This window comes from Epinephelus fuscoguttatus, linkage group LG12 (genome assembly GCF_011397635.1).
Source record: "Epinephelus fuscoguttatus linkage group LG12, E.fuscoguttatus.final_Chr_v1".
In the NCBI taxonomy this organism is placed as follows: Eukaryota; Metazoa; Chordata; class Actinopteri; order Perciformes; family Serranidae; genus Epinephelus; species Epinephelus fuscoguttatus.
This window is the reverse complement of record NC_064763.1, coordinates 15,387,198-15,404,525: the sequence shown is the minus strand read 5'-3', so window position 1 is coordinate 15,404,525 and position 17,328 is coordinate 15,387,198. Positions and strand designations below refer to the sequence as shown.

Genomic DNA, 17,328 nt, shown 5'->3' with positions numbered 1-17,328 from the left:
TGCGTATTATGTGAAACAGTTAATGTGCTGGGATGCCAGACAAGTTTCAGAATTTGTTTCTGATAATAAAGTGAAATCAAATCAATTTCTTCGGACCACATCCTGTCTTAGTAAAACTTTTTTTAAATGTTTAGTTAGAGTGAGAGGGCAAACTTTTAACATCTTTCCTGCCTCTTCAAATGTGCATTCACCATTCGTACCTGGCTTTTATTTCCTGGATGTTTTCATCAATTACAAATATATCAATTTAACTGCAGAGAACAGAGGGAAACAGTGAGTCCCACAAAAGACAACCCTAGGTCAAAACTGACTGACCAGGAAGCCATGACTGACCTGCAGTATTTGAAAGCTGCAGTACCAGCATACATATGTGGCATTTCCTGGTTGAAGTGATTTAGAGGTTTCTTACTTTGACAAACTTCTCAGAGGGGGCGAAGCAGCCCACGCAGAGAGACAGAAGGATCCATCCGCGGGCATGGCTGCTCTTGGATGGATTCTGAGTAAGCTGTTTGCAGATCTGACAGTAGATCTCATCCCTGAGGCAGAAAAACAACAGCTGAGCAAAATAAATAGATTCAAAACACAAAATAAACATGTTCAAAACACACTGCTGTAATAAACTAGTTGATTCAGAGCTAAACTGAACATTTTACTAGTAAGATCTGGCATGCACATTTGTGTAAATGTTCATGAGATGATATTCCCAAATGGTAATTCTACAATATTTTGGTGCCTCCATGTCTAACGCCACCGCCACATTGAAGTCACCCCTGCAGGTCACCTGAGGGCAGGCCGTAAGATGCCGTTGCCGATGATGAAGTGGAGTTTCTCCAGGTTGGAGGTGGGTCGGTCCTCCAGCATGCTGTTCCCCTGGAGGCCATAGTCCCCATCTGTCAACCGCCTGGTCACCTGCCACCGACATTGAAGAGAAACAAACAGTTATACAACTAAAATTAAGCTGTGTCATCTACAAGTGAAATGATGTAAAGTTGGGAAGTGGGAAAAGCAATTCAAGTGTCCCTGGTTGAGGATGTAAAAATCTATTCATTCTCCCTATAGATAAAGTTACATGACTCACAGCTGGAGCACTTCTACGGCTTGGATTGGCACAAAAACTCCAGGTTAAATCATCAGTACAAAAAGCTAAAAAACTGGTTTAGAAAATATATTTTTTCTGTGATAAAAAGTCGAAGCGAATGCACACATAGAGCTTTGATGGAGAAGTTAACTACAACTCCCAAGGTGCATTTCGGCAATATAAATATTCTGTTCTGTATACTATGGCATTGTGTTTTGTTTCCAGTTGCAACAACAAAACATTTTAATTTGCTGCTACAGCTGATTCGTGCCTCTGACCTCTTCTCTTTAGCAGCAGCCAGGCTCATGGGTATTGCAGAATTTAGAGCCATCTGTCATGCTCAAATGATGAATAAATCCTTATTATACAGAAATGAAGGTGAAATATTCAAAGTCGCAGTGAAACTGAAGTTATAGTGTCTTTAGCTTCTGTGCTATTATGTATTTCCCAGTGGAATGGAAAATTTGAGCTGTGTACAGTTAAAGCAGCAACATCTAGGGCTGAAAAATGAACACAAATGCAGAGGTGCCAAAAACTGCGGTTCAACAAATGGCCACTTGACCCCCATGTTAAAATGCCCAACTTTACAGCAGAAATAAACATGTTTACAGCCTGGTACAAATAACAGTTTTGGTCTCTATAGCTCATTTCCAACTTCATGACGACTGTAAGGCGGATGAATTTTTATTTAACTCACCAGTTTACATTTTATTACAGCTTCACATTACGCATATTTAAGGGTGTGGCCACTTGAGTGGCAGGCTCTCTGTGAGATGTCGTGACAGTCTGACTCAGATCCACCCCTCATTCCTCCACAGCTTCACCCTTGAGTCCAAACATGATCACGTCTGGTTCCAAAAAAACCAAGCTGGCGATGGCCAAAATTCTGAATTTGAGGCTTCGAAATGTGAGTCCACAAAATGACGTCACCGTAGCTATGTCTATTATTTACAGAGTCTATGTCTGAATCTCACCTCCTCAGTGATTTTGGATTTCCTCTTCAGAGTGAGAGACACAAGTTTATGTCGGACACTGTTCCTCTTCTGGCTGTCTATGGAGCTGTTCTGTAGACACGCAAACAGAGCGTAAAGACATTTGGTGAGTTAATGTGACCATCAGTAATGCTAACAAAACAAGTTGACCCTCCACCATCATCTCACCTCTCCTTCCACCTGAAGCTCCTGCAGCTCCCTCTTGTAAGTCCTCTTGCCGAGTGTTTCATAGATCTTTGTCATGACGGGAATCTTTTCGCTGCCATCATTAATGACAATCTGGCATTTTGGCTCCGGTAAGTCTCCCATGAACCTCAACACGGTGATCCACACCGCTAATGCAGCCTGGAACATAGAGCAATACGTTTAAATCAGCAGTAAGTTAAGTGAGTCACTTTCTAATCTGTCAGCAGTGGAGGAAACATTTAGATACTTTACTTTAGTAAAAGTACAACTCAAATTCCAAGAAGGTAATTGTTGTGTAAAAGTTAAATAAAAACAGAATATAGACGGATGTGCGAGTGGCACTGATTTCATATCTAACTTTTAGAATAACAATGTGCACGGCCAAGAGGTGGAGGGGAGCTGTGTGTTCTCACCAGCTGGTCTCCTTCGTCCTCATGAAAAAGCAGAGGTTGTTTCAGCGGTCGTCTAATGTAGGTGTGAGTGGAAACACCCTGGAAGTACGTGGCTGCAAACTTGGAGAACTTGTACTCAGACAAATCCTCATCTTCCTCATCAGGTAACGGCAGAGCTTCGTTGAGCACCTCCTCTTCAGCTTCCTCCCCACGAGGAGTTTTCTCCAAGTCCTGAGCAAGAGGAAAACACAGTGATGGAAGAAATACGTCAAACTTTGTAACACATATTTTTATTACATGGAACTATTCTGTCACATTGGGGTTCTTACGCACTATCCTCATTCCCACAACTACCTTAATTCTTTCTCTACACTGCGATCTGCATCCTACACTGATAATACACGTTGTACATTTTTTGGTGCATATACTTAAGTGTACATATTCCTTGTAAATATTTTTATTGCTTGTATTCTATTCTAATTTGAATATTTAATAAATCTAAAAAAACAACACTAATTACAGAATGATGGAGACCTTGGTGCAAGAGAGAGCCTTCTTCTTTTCTTTATATTTCATTTATTTTGTAATGGTGACAAGGCCCTTAAAGGTTGTGTGTTGTTGAGGAGAGAGACCGAATACCAGTCAACAGGTTGCTCGAGATGACGCAGGCCTGCGCAAAATCAAACACTGACCACTGCCGCACAATGCATGCCAGTTAGATTTGTGTCTGATGTCATCCCAACTTGCTAAGATGCCATGCACAAGAGGACAATGATAATTCCACGAGATTGAGGCAGTTGCAGTTCTTAGAGCCGGGGGCTGTAGTTGCTCTTCACCAACTGCAAGACCCAGGGCATGATGGGTAACACTTGGCTCTAACCTGATCTAACAGCTGATTGGTTTAGATGTTGACTCAACAATATGCCATTTTAGATAAACTCTTCATCTTTGTTGCTTTAAAAAGATTATGATTTCATTTGTCTGATTTGAAGGTTTATTCTATTAAGAGACATATTGTGTTACTGATGGTGACAGAGTAGTCACTGAATCCAATTATTGTAAACTATACATATCGTACTGTATATTAACATTGGACCATTTTAATTATTGAAGTAATTAGCAACAAAGAGGTTTGCAGTGAGTGAGATGTTAGGATTCTTAAAATAACGTCTGTACAGATGTGAAGCCCTGACTATATGACTTATCTTTAATTAAAACTGTAGTATTTCATTCCCCTGTGTTTGTGGTGATGTTTTCAAAAAAGTTTTTGTAGTTGAGGGGACAGATTTGTTCTGCTGCTGCAAACTGATATGATGCTGATGTACATGAGAATTCATGCAAAATCAAGGTTGAACCATGAACATGACAGATCGCCTGTAAAGCATTTTAATAGGTTACTCTGTCATAATTAAAATAACTGGAGACTGCAAACAAACTGATATATGGGTCTGATATTTTAATGAATCGGCATCAGATCGAACAGGATGTAAGTGTTTCTGTGACTCCCTGTACTGACTAAAGGCTGCGGAAAACTCCACTGGGCTTTTTGTCACCGCCTTCTGACTTCATCCACTTTCCAGACCAGGCGCAGTTTATCTGAGAAGAGACAATTAATGCAGCTAGAGGTGCACAATAATGTCGGACCGCTGTGCTATACAGCGGGTCCCAGCTGTGCTCCAGCACCAGCCCTAATTTTGCTGGGATTGTTCTGGGAAGATGATGCGCAAGACCCGCCTGCCTGCTGAGCCTGTTTACACCTGATACCGCAAAAGCAGACCAAACTCAGACTAAAGGGTAAAACTAGGCAGTGCTGACCACATATAAGCCAAGATTCTGTAACTGCAGTGCCCATTTCTCGCCAGCAGAAACATTTTTGCACTGTTTGGCTGAAAATCTGTGAACAAGAAACGGGCGCCATGTTGTTTACTGTATTTTAAAAATGGAGGCTTAAAGTAAGTCAAACGGTAAAACTAAGCGGTGCTGGTCAAATAACACCCGAGATTCTGTTACTGCTTCGCCTATGTCTCGCCTCAAATGTTTTTGATGTGTTTTGATATTTTAGCTTACCATTTAACTATATCTCCAGATCGCTTGTTACCAGTCGCCATTTTACTTTCTGAACGTCTAAGCTCACTGATGTCACCCACCAGCAGAAGCGTTTATTGGTCAGGTGCGGTGCAATGCATTCTGGTAGTTGTAGGTTTTCTACCTTTCCTGTTTTCTCTGGTCATGCAGCACCAATTTCAAAAGTATTTTCGTCTTTCTTTTGCATAGACAGTTTTATGAAAACACGTATTTTTCACAGCTGACATTTCGATATGTCACAATAGGAAAAGCACAGGTGCTACTAATGACAATGACAAAGGTTACATTATGTTCAAGTGTCCAAGAGAGTGACCGTTTTGGCTGGCACGCACAATACTGGGATCCTGAAACTGAGCTGCCAAATAGAATTCACCCATCATTAATTTCATTATTATAAAATAACTATATGTGCTTTTCTATGTAAGTCATGAAAGGCTGTAATTCCAATTATTCTTTCTATCTCAAGATAACAAGTTCATTATTTCATTATCTCAAGAAAACAAGCTTTGTTATTTTGTGATAATAATTGGCACCTCTTATAAGGCATGCCAGTATGCATAGATACAGTTTTGACAACTGTAGCAACTTATTTAAGATGAAAATGTCACATCAAGGTTTAATATCTCATTACTCTCTGATGCGATCAATAACATTAATAATGGGTCTCCTTGGTCTGACATTTTCAGCTTAAATCAGTTGCTACATTTGTCAAGGTGCCATCTATGCCTGCTGGCATGACCCTCCCGATCTCTGATAGACATTTTAAGTAGCCTAATAAGAGGAAAGTAATTATCTCGTTATCTGGAGATTATAAAGCTTTTTTCTTTCTCGAGATAACAAAATAATTAACTTGTGATTTCAGATAATGGCATTAAATGGCATTCTCAGCTTCTTCTATAGGTCTACTTCCTGCTGTGACATGTCAAAATGTTCTCCATGAAAACAGGACCACAGTTAAGGTATTTCACTCAAAACCACAGATGTGAACCTTGTGGTGGCGCTAGTGGAAAAGATCAGGGGATCACCAAAGTCTGCAGGATCTCCTGGACCAGCTGATAGATCCTTAGAGCCACGCCGCTAACATGGCTGAAAACTGAATTCATCTGTTGGAACATTCAGTCAGACATCTTTATTAGCCTACAAGAACCATAAACACATACTTCAAAACCAGCTGGTGCCTGTCCGTCCTGGTTGGGCAGCGGCCCGGTGTTCCCCAGGAAACCAAACATACGGTCGACCATGTCTGAGTGGTCCACGGGCTGCTCCTTCTCCCTCTCCATCTGCTCCAGCAGCTCCTTCTTCCTCCTGGCCTCCTCCCTCTCCTCCCTCTCCCTCTCCTCCTGCTGCTGGGCCAGTTGGACAAGCCTCTCCTGGTGGTTCCTCTCTGCCTCTGCCTTGGCCCGCCGAGCTGTCATCTGGTTTCTCAGCTGCTCCTCCTCGGCCAGGCGCTGGCGCTCGGCTTCCAGGCGATGCTGCAGCTGTGAGTGGAGGTGAGGGAGGAAACAGAGGCAGGTTGAGTGTTATACTGAGCAACATTTTTCTCTGTTAGCATTTTACTACTTGTCTGTTTAAAACTAAAGCGGAGGAACTGAAGGGAAACATCACAGGTGTAAACAGACGGACTAAAAAGAATATAAACTATTCTTAAAAAGCGAAACGCAGTAGACAGAACGTTGATCTCTATTCAGTATTTAGCTAATGTAGATTATTTAACTAACTACTTAACTTCCTCGTGGACGGGTCACTGGAACTGCAGATTCGCTCAGGGATATTATCTGATAGTTCTCCGAAAGCTATTTATATCTTATCAAGCTGATAACAAACTGAGATTAAACAAACATTTACAAAACAAATAATTTATTCATCATTGTCTTTCAGAACAGGGACAGAGAAAAAAAGTGCAACAGATAAAATGGCATTTTCTTTTTTTACTAAAAACATTCTGAAACAAACATTTCCATATATCACAAACAGACAACATGCAACCAGGTTAATCAAACTAATAAAAAAATGTATAAAAGAAGGTTTTACGGTGACAGATTTTAGGCCAGGCTCACAGGAGAGACTTGTCTTGAGAGACATGACTGAGTCTTTTTTCGGATGCAGTTTGTTTAAAGGCCTCAGTCTGCATCAGACAAAGTGCTTTTCAGATCATCTGACAGAGTTTGAAACCCTTTTTAAGATGGTGAAATCAAGGAGGGGGCTGCATCCGGCTGCTGCAGGGGTCGGCAACCTTTACTAGTAAAAGAGCCATTTTTACACATTATTACAATTAGAGGAGGTAAAATCATTTTAGGCCTAGAACAATGATGTATGAAAAATGTATTTCCTTTTTCTTATGTTTCTTTTTTGACAAACCCATAGGGAGCCACTGTAGAGGGGATAAAGAGCCACAGGTTGCCTACCCCTAGGCTACTGTAACTTTCCCAAACACCAGAAGAGGGACCAAGTGTGCTCACATCCAGGCAAAAACACTCAGGTGCAAGACAAAGAATACGTCACTGCAGGTCACAGAGAAAGTTTGCCCACTGTGGGCTCCTAATAAAAAGTTTGTCTTTTCTTTTAAGGCAACGCTTTGATCTACAAGATCTTCTTCAGGCGACAGCAATCAACTCAATCACTGTTTGCTGGTCAGCAACTAATTATTAGGAGCCTACAGTTTGCAGACCTCCTTTGTGACCAACTTTCTAAAACAGTGTCACATTTATTTTTCCTTTGCGGCTGATGGACGCATAGAAGCAGGTAGGGTTTGAACTTTAACTTTACACAACAACTTACAGGAGGAGTGATTCAGCTCACCACCTGTAGGCTGTAGTTTCATATTTTGCATACTGACAATGGGCCTCCTTCACTTATATGTGCGTAGAAATGTGCGTTCTTTGCACACAAAATAAGTGCGCTGGCCAATTTTGTTCTTATCACCATGTGTGTTAGTGAATCAGAATAATTCTAAATTAAACAGCTTGTGCCTGCTATTTCCAATCAGCAAACTGCCACTTCCTTATTCTCTATACAAGCCCAATCTGCTATTCCCTCTGAGTTGGACCTGAGAAGGTATCAGGTGAGAATGGGAAGCAAAACAGTGTCTTTTGTATACTCTAGATGCCTAACAGTGGTTACATGTGTGCAATTTCAGGGCACTCAGTATTGTTACTATTTAATATGGATTTTCTTGGATTTTCTATGGATTCATATACATTCAATTGTAAGCCAAGACTGGTGCACTCAATTTTTATAGTTGGATAGTTTAATCATGACAATAATTGATGAGTATGAAGGGGCGTAATTTTGATAGTTATTTCATACATTTGGAAGATGTGTTACTAAATTACCATTTTTTTTAAAAATATCTGTCTATTAAAGTCTTTTAATGAAAGTGGTTTTAATCTGCTGTGTATTTAGTTAAAAAGTATGTGCTTATATTTACAGACAGCTCATCATTTGTGTGTATGTACAGTCTGAGGCAGTTTTAAATTTGTCTATAGAGTACGAACAAATTCAGGTGAGAAAATTTGATGAATCCTGAATTTAAATAAAAGTTTTAGGGCTTTACCCACCTGAATCAATCAGTTGAATATAAATATTTGATTATTTGTTCCTTTCTTCCATAAAGAGCTTGAGCAGGGTTCAGAGGGACGTTAAGCGTGACAGTGACACTCATAATGTAGAAAACAAGCTAACTGCGCTAATGACAGAACGGAAATGTGCATCAACATTCCAACACAAGATATCAAACAAAAACCAGAGGCTGTGTCGTATTAAGTTGCTGTGAGCTGTTAATTCACCACTTCTAAGCAGAAGGAAAAACATAGTGTTATTTCAGAGCCTTATGCTGCAAAAATTCTTCTCCTTTATGCTGTGTCCGCGGCTGCCTGCAGCGTGACAGTGAGGTGCGCTCACTCTGCAGCTAAATGTGGGGACTAAAACATCCCCAGACGTACACTGACAAAAATGAAAGAAAAACATGGGTCTCTGACTGATGATTTGAATTTGCAATTTTTCAGGGGGCAGCCCTAAAATTACTTTTATGCCAAGATTTGTGTGCATGGACTGTTGAATGAGGCCCGATGGAGGTTGTATTGACTTTCTCATCTAACTCTGAGCAAGAAAACAAATAAGCAAAAATGTCCAAAACTGTCTAATCATTGTTGGGGTTGGTTCATCTGATCATGGCATTACAGGAACAAATATAATAAGGCTTCACAGTTTCTTTTTGCCAAATCAATCACAATTTCTTTCCCCTATATAATACTACACACCTGCCCTCAACACCAGTGGCCCTCTCGGTCTGCCACTTTAACATGACATATGTAGCAGTAATAAATGCAACCACTTTTTACCTCTGCCCTGAGCCTCTGGCAGAGGCGTCTGGCTATCATGCCCCTGGTGTAGGCCTGAAGCGTCAACACGGCACGCAGACGCCGCCAAAATGTCTGCCGGATGAGGAAGCCGCGGCAACGGGCTTGAATGAGAGTGACACGAAGGCGAGTCACCCGGTAGCTTCTGTAGTGCTTCCTTGACCTGTAGACGGCCTGGAGGCGCACAAAGCCAGCCTTCATCTGAAGGAGAGGAAAGGTGGAGATGATGTTAGTGTGAATGGGACGTTTGAGTCGTGCAGCTCATAGACATAACAAAACATCACAATGCGTCAGAGAAGAAAATAACATTTAACCAATTAATGCTACAAAACTCCCCATTAAAGGTGTAAACACTTACAGTTTGGTAATTCTTCCTGCAGCGATAACCCCTCCAAATCTTCTGGATAAAAGTCACAGCACTCCTCAGTTTGAGAAAGTGAGTCCTACGACAGAAGAGGAGACAGGAAATAGATTTTAAACCAGGCAGTGGTGGAATGTAAGTACATTTACTCAAGTATCAATCTATGTCTCTTGCAGAGTTCTTCACCTCTCTTTAAGTCCACGCACAGCCTTCTGGATGAGGATGACCTTGTCAGTGATGCCTTTGTCCCTCTCAATCTCCAGCTGCATGTCATGGTGGTCCTGACAAGAAATGAGCAGAGACAAATAAAGACGAAGTAAAAAAAGAGGACAAACAGCCACGGGGCCCAAAACTGTCAGGGGGCCCCCGAAGTCCAATTTGTTTACTTTCAAAGTTGTTTGTTAATATACACCTACGCATACATACACTCCAGTATAACATCAGCTGAAATGATAATGGTCCTATCATGGCTCCTGTAATTTCTCTTGTGTGAAAATCTAATTTTAAAATCTTGATTATATCAGTTGATATATTGCAAACATGGTGCTGTTCCTAAATCTAATTGTGTGTGATTAGAATATCTAAAATTAAATAGGGAAGAGGGAAGTGGAGGTGCAGGTGTCAAACAGGGGTGCACAACAAAATATTTCATTGGCCCTGATGTTCCTGATCTGTTTTTTTAAGATTTATGTCCTAAGTGTGAATCAATGAGGCTGGGACGGACAGCAAGAAGACAATCTAGGGGAGCTGGAAAGTTTTGGTTGGTTTTGTATCCTCACTGGATTTGATAGCCCTTTAACTGTCAAAAAACAACTACCACTAAAATTAAATTTGGATCAGAACCAAAGTAAGTGAACTCTTGGGTGCACACTATTGAGTTTTCTGCAGCCAAGATGCTGCAGAAAACTCAAGCCTCAAAAACTTTTACAGACAAACAAAAAACCCCAAACCTTTAGGAAAATCTTAGTTTTTCCAATCTGCCAGTCATCGTGTTTTCCCAACCGGGCCAGGACGATCTGCTGGCAGGTCCCTCGGAGGTCTTCCTGGAAGGAGAAAGAACGATGTAAACGTGAGGACTCCTGCACCAGCACTGTTTTAAAGACTGTTGATCCTGTATGGTCTCAAAAAGGGATCAAGGAAGGAAAACATTACAATCACTTGAAGTTACAGCCTTACACAGCTAGTGTGTTATCAGTTCTGGCTACATGGAAATGACGTTGATAAAGATATAAAGTGACTTGTAGACATTTGCTACGTTAGCTGTGACATAATGTTATTGCAACATTATACTAACAACTTGATGGAGACAGTGGTAGAGCACATATTTCAGCCGCAGCAACCCGACATTGACTTCAGGCAGCTCTTCACTTTCAGTTTCACTTTCTTGGGTGAACTGACCCTTTAATAATGTTACTGTTTTCCCCTTTAAACAGGTTTTAGCTAGACTGTGTTTTGTGTTGTTGACCTGTATATGAGCAGGTTTGACGCCAGGCATGAGGACTCGGTAACGGTCCACAAACTCGCCAAAGGAGTATCGGATGGGATAGCCTGCCCGCCGTATCCTGATGGTCTCCATCATGCCGGAGTATCGTAGCTGACGAATACACAGCTCTCTGTCGAATAACTGGAACATGCATAATAAAGGGTTAAAAAGCAACAAAACTTAAGAGGAAAGAGCTTAATTTTATGAAAGTTGAAGTAAAAATGAGCTTAATGTACCCTGAAATTTTAATATGGTCAGTCTTTACAGGTGTTTATACATGGACTAGGCTAGTCAGAGTAATGGTTAAGGGCTAAATGAGAAGATTGATACCATCTCATTTCTGTAAGATGAATATAAAGCTACAGCAGCTGGAGCCGGCAGCCAGCTAGCTTAGCTTAGCACAAAGGCTGGAAACATGGGAAACAGCCAGCCTGGCTCTGACTAAAGGTAAGAAATCTGTAAATAATGAATCTGTTCTATCTCAAATGTATAAAAACTTAAGTGTTAAAGCAAGAATTTATGTGCTGAACTATTTCTAAAAGTCAAAACTTGTCATTTTGTCACTCTTTTTGTGTATGTTGTATTAATTCGTGAACCTTAGAGGTGCTGTTAGGCAGTATCCCCCTTTTCCTAGTCCAAACAACAATTCAGAAATGTGCTCCGAGATTGATTTGGGGACTTGGAAAGTCTTGCATTTTGTAAAGAACATGCAGGAAATGATCTCACCATAGGTTTCTTGAGCTCGTTGGGTTTTATACAGCGAACGAAGAATGGCTGACACACGCTAAGCGTCCGCATCAGCATCTCCAGGGAGCGTTTGAACTGACTGCTCAGAGTTGGGGAGCGCTTCCTCGTCTCAACACCCTGCAAACACACACATGGTAGAAATACATAAGACTATGTTTCACCAACCCAATGAACAAACCTCTACAACCAAATACAGTGAATAAACACATTTTCATTTACTGCCAACCGACACGAGCACATTGTTCAAAACCTTCACTCCTTCACAACTGCAAAAGATTTAAGTTTTGTAGCAATTTGTTTTTGCAAAAGTGAAAGTAAAAGCCAACTCTGGTTTCACTCTCCTTTGGCGTCTCACCTCACTAGCTTTGCTTTTTTTTTTCCGGCGTTGTGTCTCGGCAATGTGTGCTGCTTAGAGTTTGGCACCTGGTCGCTATTTTTTCTTATTAAGCCCTGACCTCACCTGAGCGCTGTGGGGCTACATGCCACATGTATGTCCTCAATGCAGAAAATACAAAAATACAGGTAGAGGGCAGAGTCTCAGCAGACAAATACACCGCCACACACTTAAGTGATGTTCAGTTATTTAAATATAAAAAGATAGCGGGACAAGTTGATGAAGATATATATGTAATATTAACATTTATTTATATTTTTTGTAAGGCAAAGACATTTGGTAGTAAATATTATACATTTGGACTGGTTAACACGTGTACGTCATGGATAATTGGTAATCTATACTATATACAAAGATAGGTTTTTGTTAGACAGATAGATGGTACTTACTATTATATACTTAAACATAGGTTATTTTTGTGTGACAAAGTTAAAAGGTAATAACAACAGTATATTTAGAAAAGTCTTAGGTGTAGGTTTATCTGTATAAGGAAGCTGTCTGTTACATGTCACTCAATGACGTATGGAGAAGGGGTGGGATTTAATATGTTTATACTTCCTCCAACTCCTTTTCGAATGTGTAAATTAAAGTAACTATACACTGACAATTACTTTCCATTATGCCTTTCATTATTTGTAAATATTATTTTTTTCTGTCTGTTTGTTTATATGTTCATGTTCATATTGCGAGGGATTACTTCTTTTTGAGTCTATACACTGTTTTATAGGAAAATCCTGCAGAGCATATCTTTAATAAATGGTGGAAAATTACTTGGCAAGTTGGGTTTCAAATGCTGCCTTCCAGACCACTGAGTTTTAATTTTTTATTTCCCCTGGTTATCATGCTTGCAATTTCCTCGAGCCAAAAACGAAAATGCCACTAAATGATCTGTTGATGAATCTGTTTTTAAAATTGTTCCTGTAATTTTATAAATACACACCAGTCTCACACTGATGGAGACAGTCGGGTTTTTGTTTTTAGCACATTTTGTAAAGAGTTTGCATCATGTGCATGAACACTGGACACATTTTGAACACAGGGGCACACAGTGAAAACACAGGGTGCACACACACATCGATACTACTGTACACCACAGACGAATGAAACAGGAAACCAACGCAAAATTCTCTGACAGCTGGAATGCTCAAAGTGAAGCAGAAAACACGACAGAACTTTCTCTTTCAAAAGCCCCTCAGTTCTCTGCATGTCTTCAAATTGTCCTGTTGACAGCAATACGTGCTTGGATGATAGATGAGAAGTAGGAAGTGCATGTCAGAGAGTTTGCTGGTTAAATTCTCAGTAACTTAATGAATCTCATCACATGAACACACTTCCTTCTGGTTTCTGCTACAACAAACTGCACACCTGTAGGATAAAAAGAGAGCTTAAGGAAGGGAAGGGGGCGTGGGTATCATGGGTTTCTACTCAGTTTAACAAACACAGGGTTTTTTCAGTGACCACATGTTGCTAAAGGCCGTTGATTACCTTGGGAGCAGGGGTGCTGGGCTGCTGATAGCCACACAGAAACTGACGTGAGAGGAGGAGACAGAGGAAACAGAGGAGAGACAGCAGAATGAGAGGAGGAGCTGCAGCATTAATTAAAAGCCAACACCGTGAGGAGAAAAGCTAAAGGGAGGCAAAAGTCACCAGCGACATTATCACTTGAAGACACTTTAAAGTCATAACAAAAGCTCAAAAGAAGGTCAAAAAATATCAGTCCACAGGTACAGGCATTCATGCAAACCAAAATCTAGAGGCGTTACAGAATTTGTTGGTCTCACCATGGCCACGTCAGCCTGGAAGATCTGCTTGATGAACTTGTTCTTTGACGAGTGGACGAGCTGGATGATGTCGGTGTGGAGGCTGTCTCGGTTTTTCTCCAGGAAGCCTGGAGGAGAGACGGAGGAAACAAAACTATGAAGTCGCTTTTGATCCAAACCAAAAAAAAAACATGGCTGTTTTTAGTTCTGATCCAGTTTGTGTTCAAGGTGGGTTTTTTAATTGTCCAAACATTTTTGGATGTGCACGACTACTTTGCTTTTTTTTTCTTCGTCAACCGACAGTCCAAACATTCCATGTCAGATAGGGCTTTTGTTTTACTGCCACATGTCGCTGTTTCTATGACTTTACATTTGTCCATATGTGGCATTATAGAGTTGGTGTTCTCTCTCTCTATTAAGGTTTGTTCAGGTCAGCCAAATTTTGGATTGTTCAGCTTCTTGAATCTTATCTGACCTTTTACTTTCCTAGAATACTTTCTTGTAGGGCTGTCCCCTAATAGTTGACTGAATGTTAATCAACCAGAAAGGTCAATAGTTGGCAAGATTTCATTGGGCGCTTAGTCACAGAGAAAAAAACTCTATTAGGACCTGCACCTTGTCAAAATAATCAAAACCTATATGAGTGGACCATGTGGGAATTTAATTTGAAAGCACAGACACAGGAAGTGTCCACGCTCAGCAGTCAGACAGAGCAGGTTAATTTCCAGGGCTGGTACCTGCGGTTATTCCACAGGCTAGTTAATAACATGTCGGGCAGGAAATTCAAAGTGTGGGATCATTTTGAGAAGGTGAAGGACGAATCCAAGGTGATATGTAAACTCATCTTCATTGGTCGACTACAAACATGACGTATCATCTGAAACATGGAAGTAGCTACATGCCCATTAGCCCACAGCGTCATTAACAGGCGACTCGCTCAGTGTGTGACGTGCACTTGTAGATAAAATATAGGCCTATATTAATGAAGGTTCATTAGTACGCTTTTGTATTTCTCTGTAATGTAGCAGTGTTAACAATGTTACTGATACTACTCTTTCTCACACCTTCAACTCAAACCATTGTGTTGCCCCGTCCAAAATATATCATTTAATGATTAAATTAATATCGTAAACATGCAGGTGACTAGTCGACTAATGGCCCTAAATGGCGACTACTGGTCGACTAGGAAAACTTTTAGTTGGGGGCAGGCCTACTTTCTTGAGAGTCTGAGCCAAAATTTGCAGTGTAACAAACAAGAGAAGAAAGTGCATAAAACAAAGCATGAAGATGCAACAACATGCAGCAACATGGATGAAACTGAACACACCTCTGGTCTCATAATGCACCACTCCAGCAAAGTGTTGGATGCCAAACTGGGTTTCGTAGCTGTTTTTAGGAGGGATGTAGTTGGAGTTGAGTTTGTGCTGCGAGTTGAGCTTGTACAGCATCGTATTATCAGTTCCCTGACAGAAGACAAGAAAAGAAAAATAAATCTGTTGAGTTCTTACACAGACACATCCCACTTCAAATGATCTTGTAAATGGCCCACAACTAGAAGACTATGTATAATTCAAACAACAGACTGCTGTGATTCTCCCTTGTATTGCACCTTAGGGAACTTGCTCTCCTCATCAATGAGGGAGATGATGTTCATGGGTTTGTTGGCGATCATGTCCAGAGCATCCTGGTTGTCTGTGAACTCGATGTGCTGCCAGCTGATGTCCTCCAGGTTGTACTCCTCCTGCTCCAGCTTGAAGACGTGGCGAACAAAGAACTGCTGCAGGTTCTCGTTGGCAAAGTTGATGCACAGCTGTTCAAAACTGCAGTGACGAAAAATCAGAGGAGAGAAAGCAGTTGTGAATGTTCAGTATTAAATTTGACAAACTAACAAGATTTTTCTATGAACTTGACACGGTTTCACCTGTTGACGGTGAAGTTTTCGAAACCAAAGATGTCCAGCAACCCGATGGACCTGCGCATGATCTTACTCTCGCAGGATGGTGGTCTGTATATGGCAGCATTGATCTTATCCACAATCCAGACAAACAGCCGCCCGTAGATCCCCTGGAAGATGAAACACACGGTCAGTAAGAACACACACTGATGGTTTTGTTGTTCTGTTGGTCCATACTGAAATATCTCAACTATTGGACGGATTATCATGAAACATGCTGTAGATACTTCCCTTTGATTCTCAGACTTTTTCTCTAGTGCCACCTTGAGGTTGAATTTTTTAACTGAAATCTCCTGACAGCGATTGGATTGATTGTTGTGAAATTTGGTGACACATTCATGGTTCCCTGAGGATAAACTGTAACACCTTTGGTCCTCTGATTTTTTCATCTATCGCCATCATCTGATCAAATTTTCAGTTTGCCATTTCAAATTTTAGGGGCAAGAAAGTGAGTAATTGACAAAAAGTTTATAATTAGCAGAAGTATGTTTTTCTTTGCTTCCATAGCTTGTTAATTATCTTGTAACACCTCAGATTTAACTTTTGTGAATCTTGACCTTCAGGATGTGACAAGTGATTTCAATTGTGATTTAATCCCAGGCTGAAAAGCAGTGTTTCACTATCTTCTCCCATTAAAAGTTTTAATTCAGGGGGCGTCGGCAGAGTAGTGGATAGTGCCGACGCCCCATCTATAGAGGCGATGCCTTGCTGCAGCGGCTGCAGGTTCGACTCCAGCTTGCAACTCTTTGCTGCTTGTCATCCCCCCACTCTCTCTCTCCCCCATTTCTCACACTGTCCTGTCCACTAAAGGCAAAACGCCCCAAAAAATAATCTTTAAAAAAAAAAAGAAAAAAAAGTTTAAATTCAGTAGGATGCGTGATTCTGAAAAGAAAAACGTCTCTTGTGTAGTTTGGTTAGGGTTAGGATTTTTAAGTTGTTGTTTTTTTACTTTTACTTTAATCTTTTTTTTTTCCTTTTTGGTCATATGCTAATTTTCATTATGATGTGTATATCTTGTACATTTGCATCTCTACATCACTGCAGCAAAGTGAGAAGTTACAGCACCGCAGGTCAGCGAAAACAAACTGCTGTAAAGTTGTTCTTTAAAGGCTACATGATCGTCTTCTTACTGTGAGAGGTTAAAAGAGTTTGGATTATTTCCAGTAACAGACTACTGTATTTGTATTCAATCGGTACCTTGACAAAGGCGTCCCTCACATCCAGGCCTTGTTCCACACTGAGTGGCGTGGCGACACTTTCACCACGTGTGATCAGGGTTCGTGTGGTCAAACACACCATCACATCCTTAGGCTCCACCTACAAGAGTGCACAACAAGCAATGTCAGAAAAAGGAGCGAAAATGGACTCCAATTTAAAGCAGCTTCACAGTGTGCTTCTCTTTTCTAAGACACAATCACAAATGTGCTGCATTGCAATGAACCCATTATCAATATGTGTCACATCACTTGATGCAGAGATATGGGTGGACTTTAGGCAAGTGATTACTTTTTCTGATACACACTAGTTTGGCTATTGTG

At 40.8% G+C, this 17,328-nt stretch overlaps 1 protein-coding gene across 1 annotated transcript in view; it reads right to left on the bottom strand.

The window, feature by feature from the left end:
- Nucleotides 1–17,328, bottom strand: part of myo7ab (myosin VIIAb) — a 61,281-nt gene that overhangs the window by 14,759 nt on the left and 29,194 nt on the right. The window contains exons 12-28 of the mRNA XM_049591278.1: nt 16,988–17,107; nt 15,758–15,900; nt 15,446–15,656; nt 15,164–15,299; nt 13,858–13,964; nt 11,662–11,799; nt 10,918–11,076; nt 10,403–10,495; nt 9,639–9,733; nt 9,450–9,534; nt 9,074–9,292; nt 5,894–6,211; nt 2,670–2,879; nt 2,239–2,415; nt 2,053–2,142; nt 782–909; nt 410–536 (exon numbers count right to left, since the gene is read on the bottom strand). Of these exons, the coding sequence (XP_049447235.1) occupies nt 410–536; nt 782–909; nt 2,053–2,142; nt 2,239–2,415; nt 2,670–2,879; nt 5,894–6,211; nt 9,074–9,292; nt 9,450–9,534; nt 9,639–9,733; nt 10,403–10,495; nt 10,918–11,076; nt 11,662–11,799; nt 13,858–13,964; nt 15,164–15,299; nt 15,446–15,656; nt 15,758–15,900; nt 16,988–17,107 (2,556 nt within the window). The remainder of the gene's footprint in view (nt 1–409; nt 537–781; nt 910–2,052; nt 2,143–2,238; nt 2,416–2,669; nt 2,880–5,893; nt 6,212–9,073; nt 9,293–9,449; nt 9,535–9,638; nt 9,734–10,402; nt 10,496–10,917; nt 11,077–11,661; nt 11,800–13,857; nt 13,965–15,163; nt 15,300–15,445; nt 15,657–15,757; nt 15,901–16,987; nt 17,108–17,328) is intronic.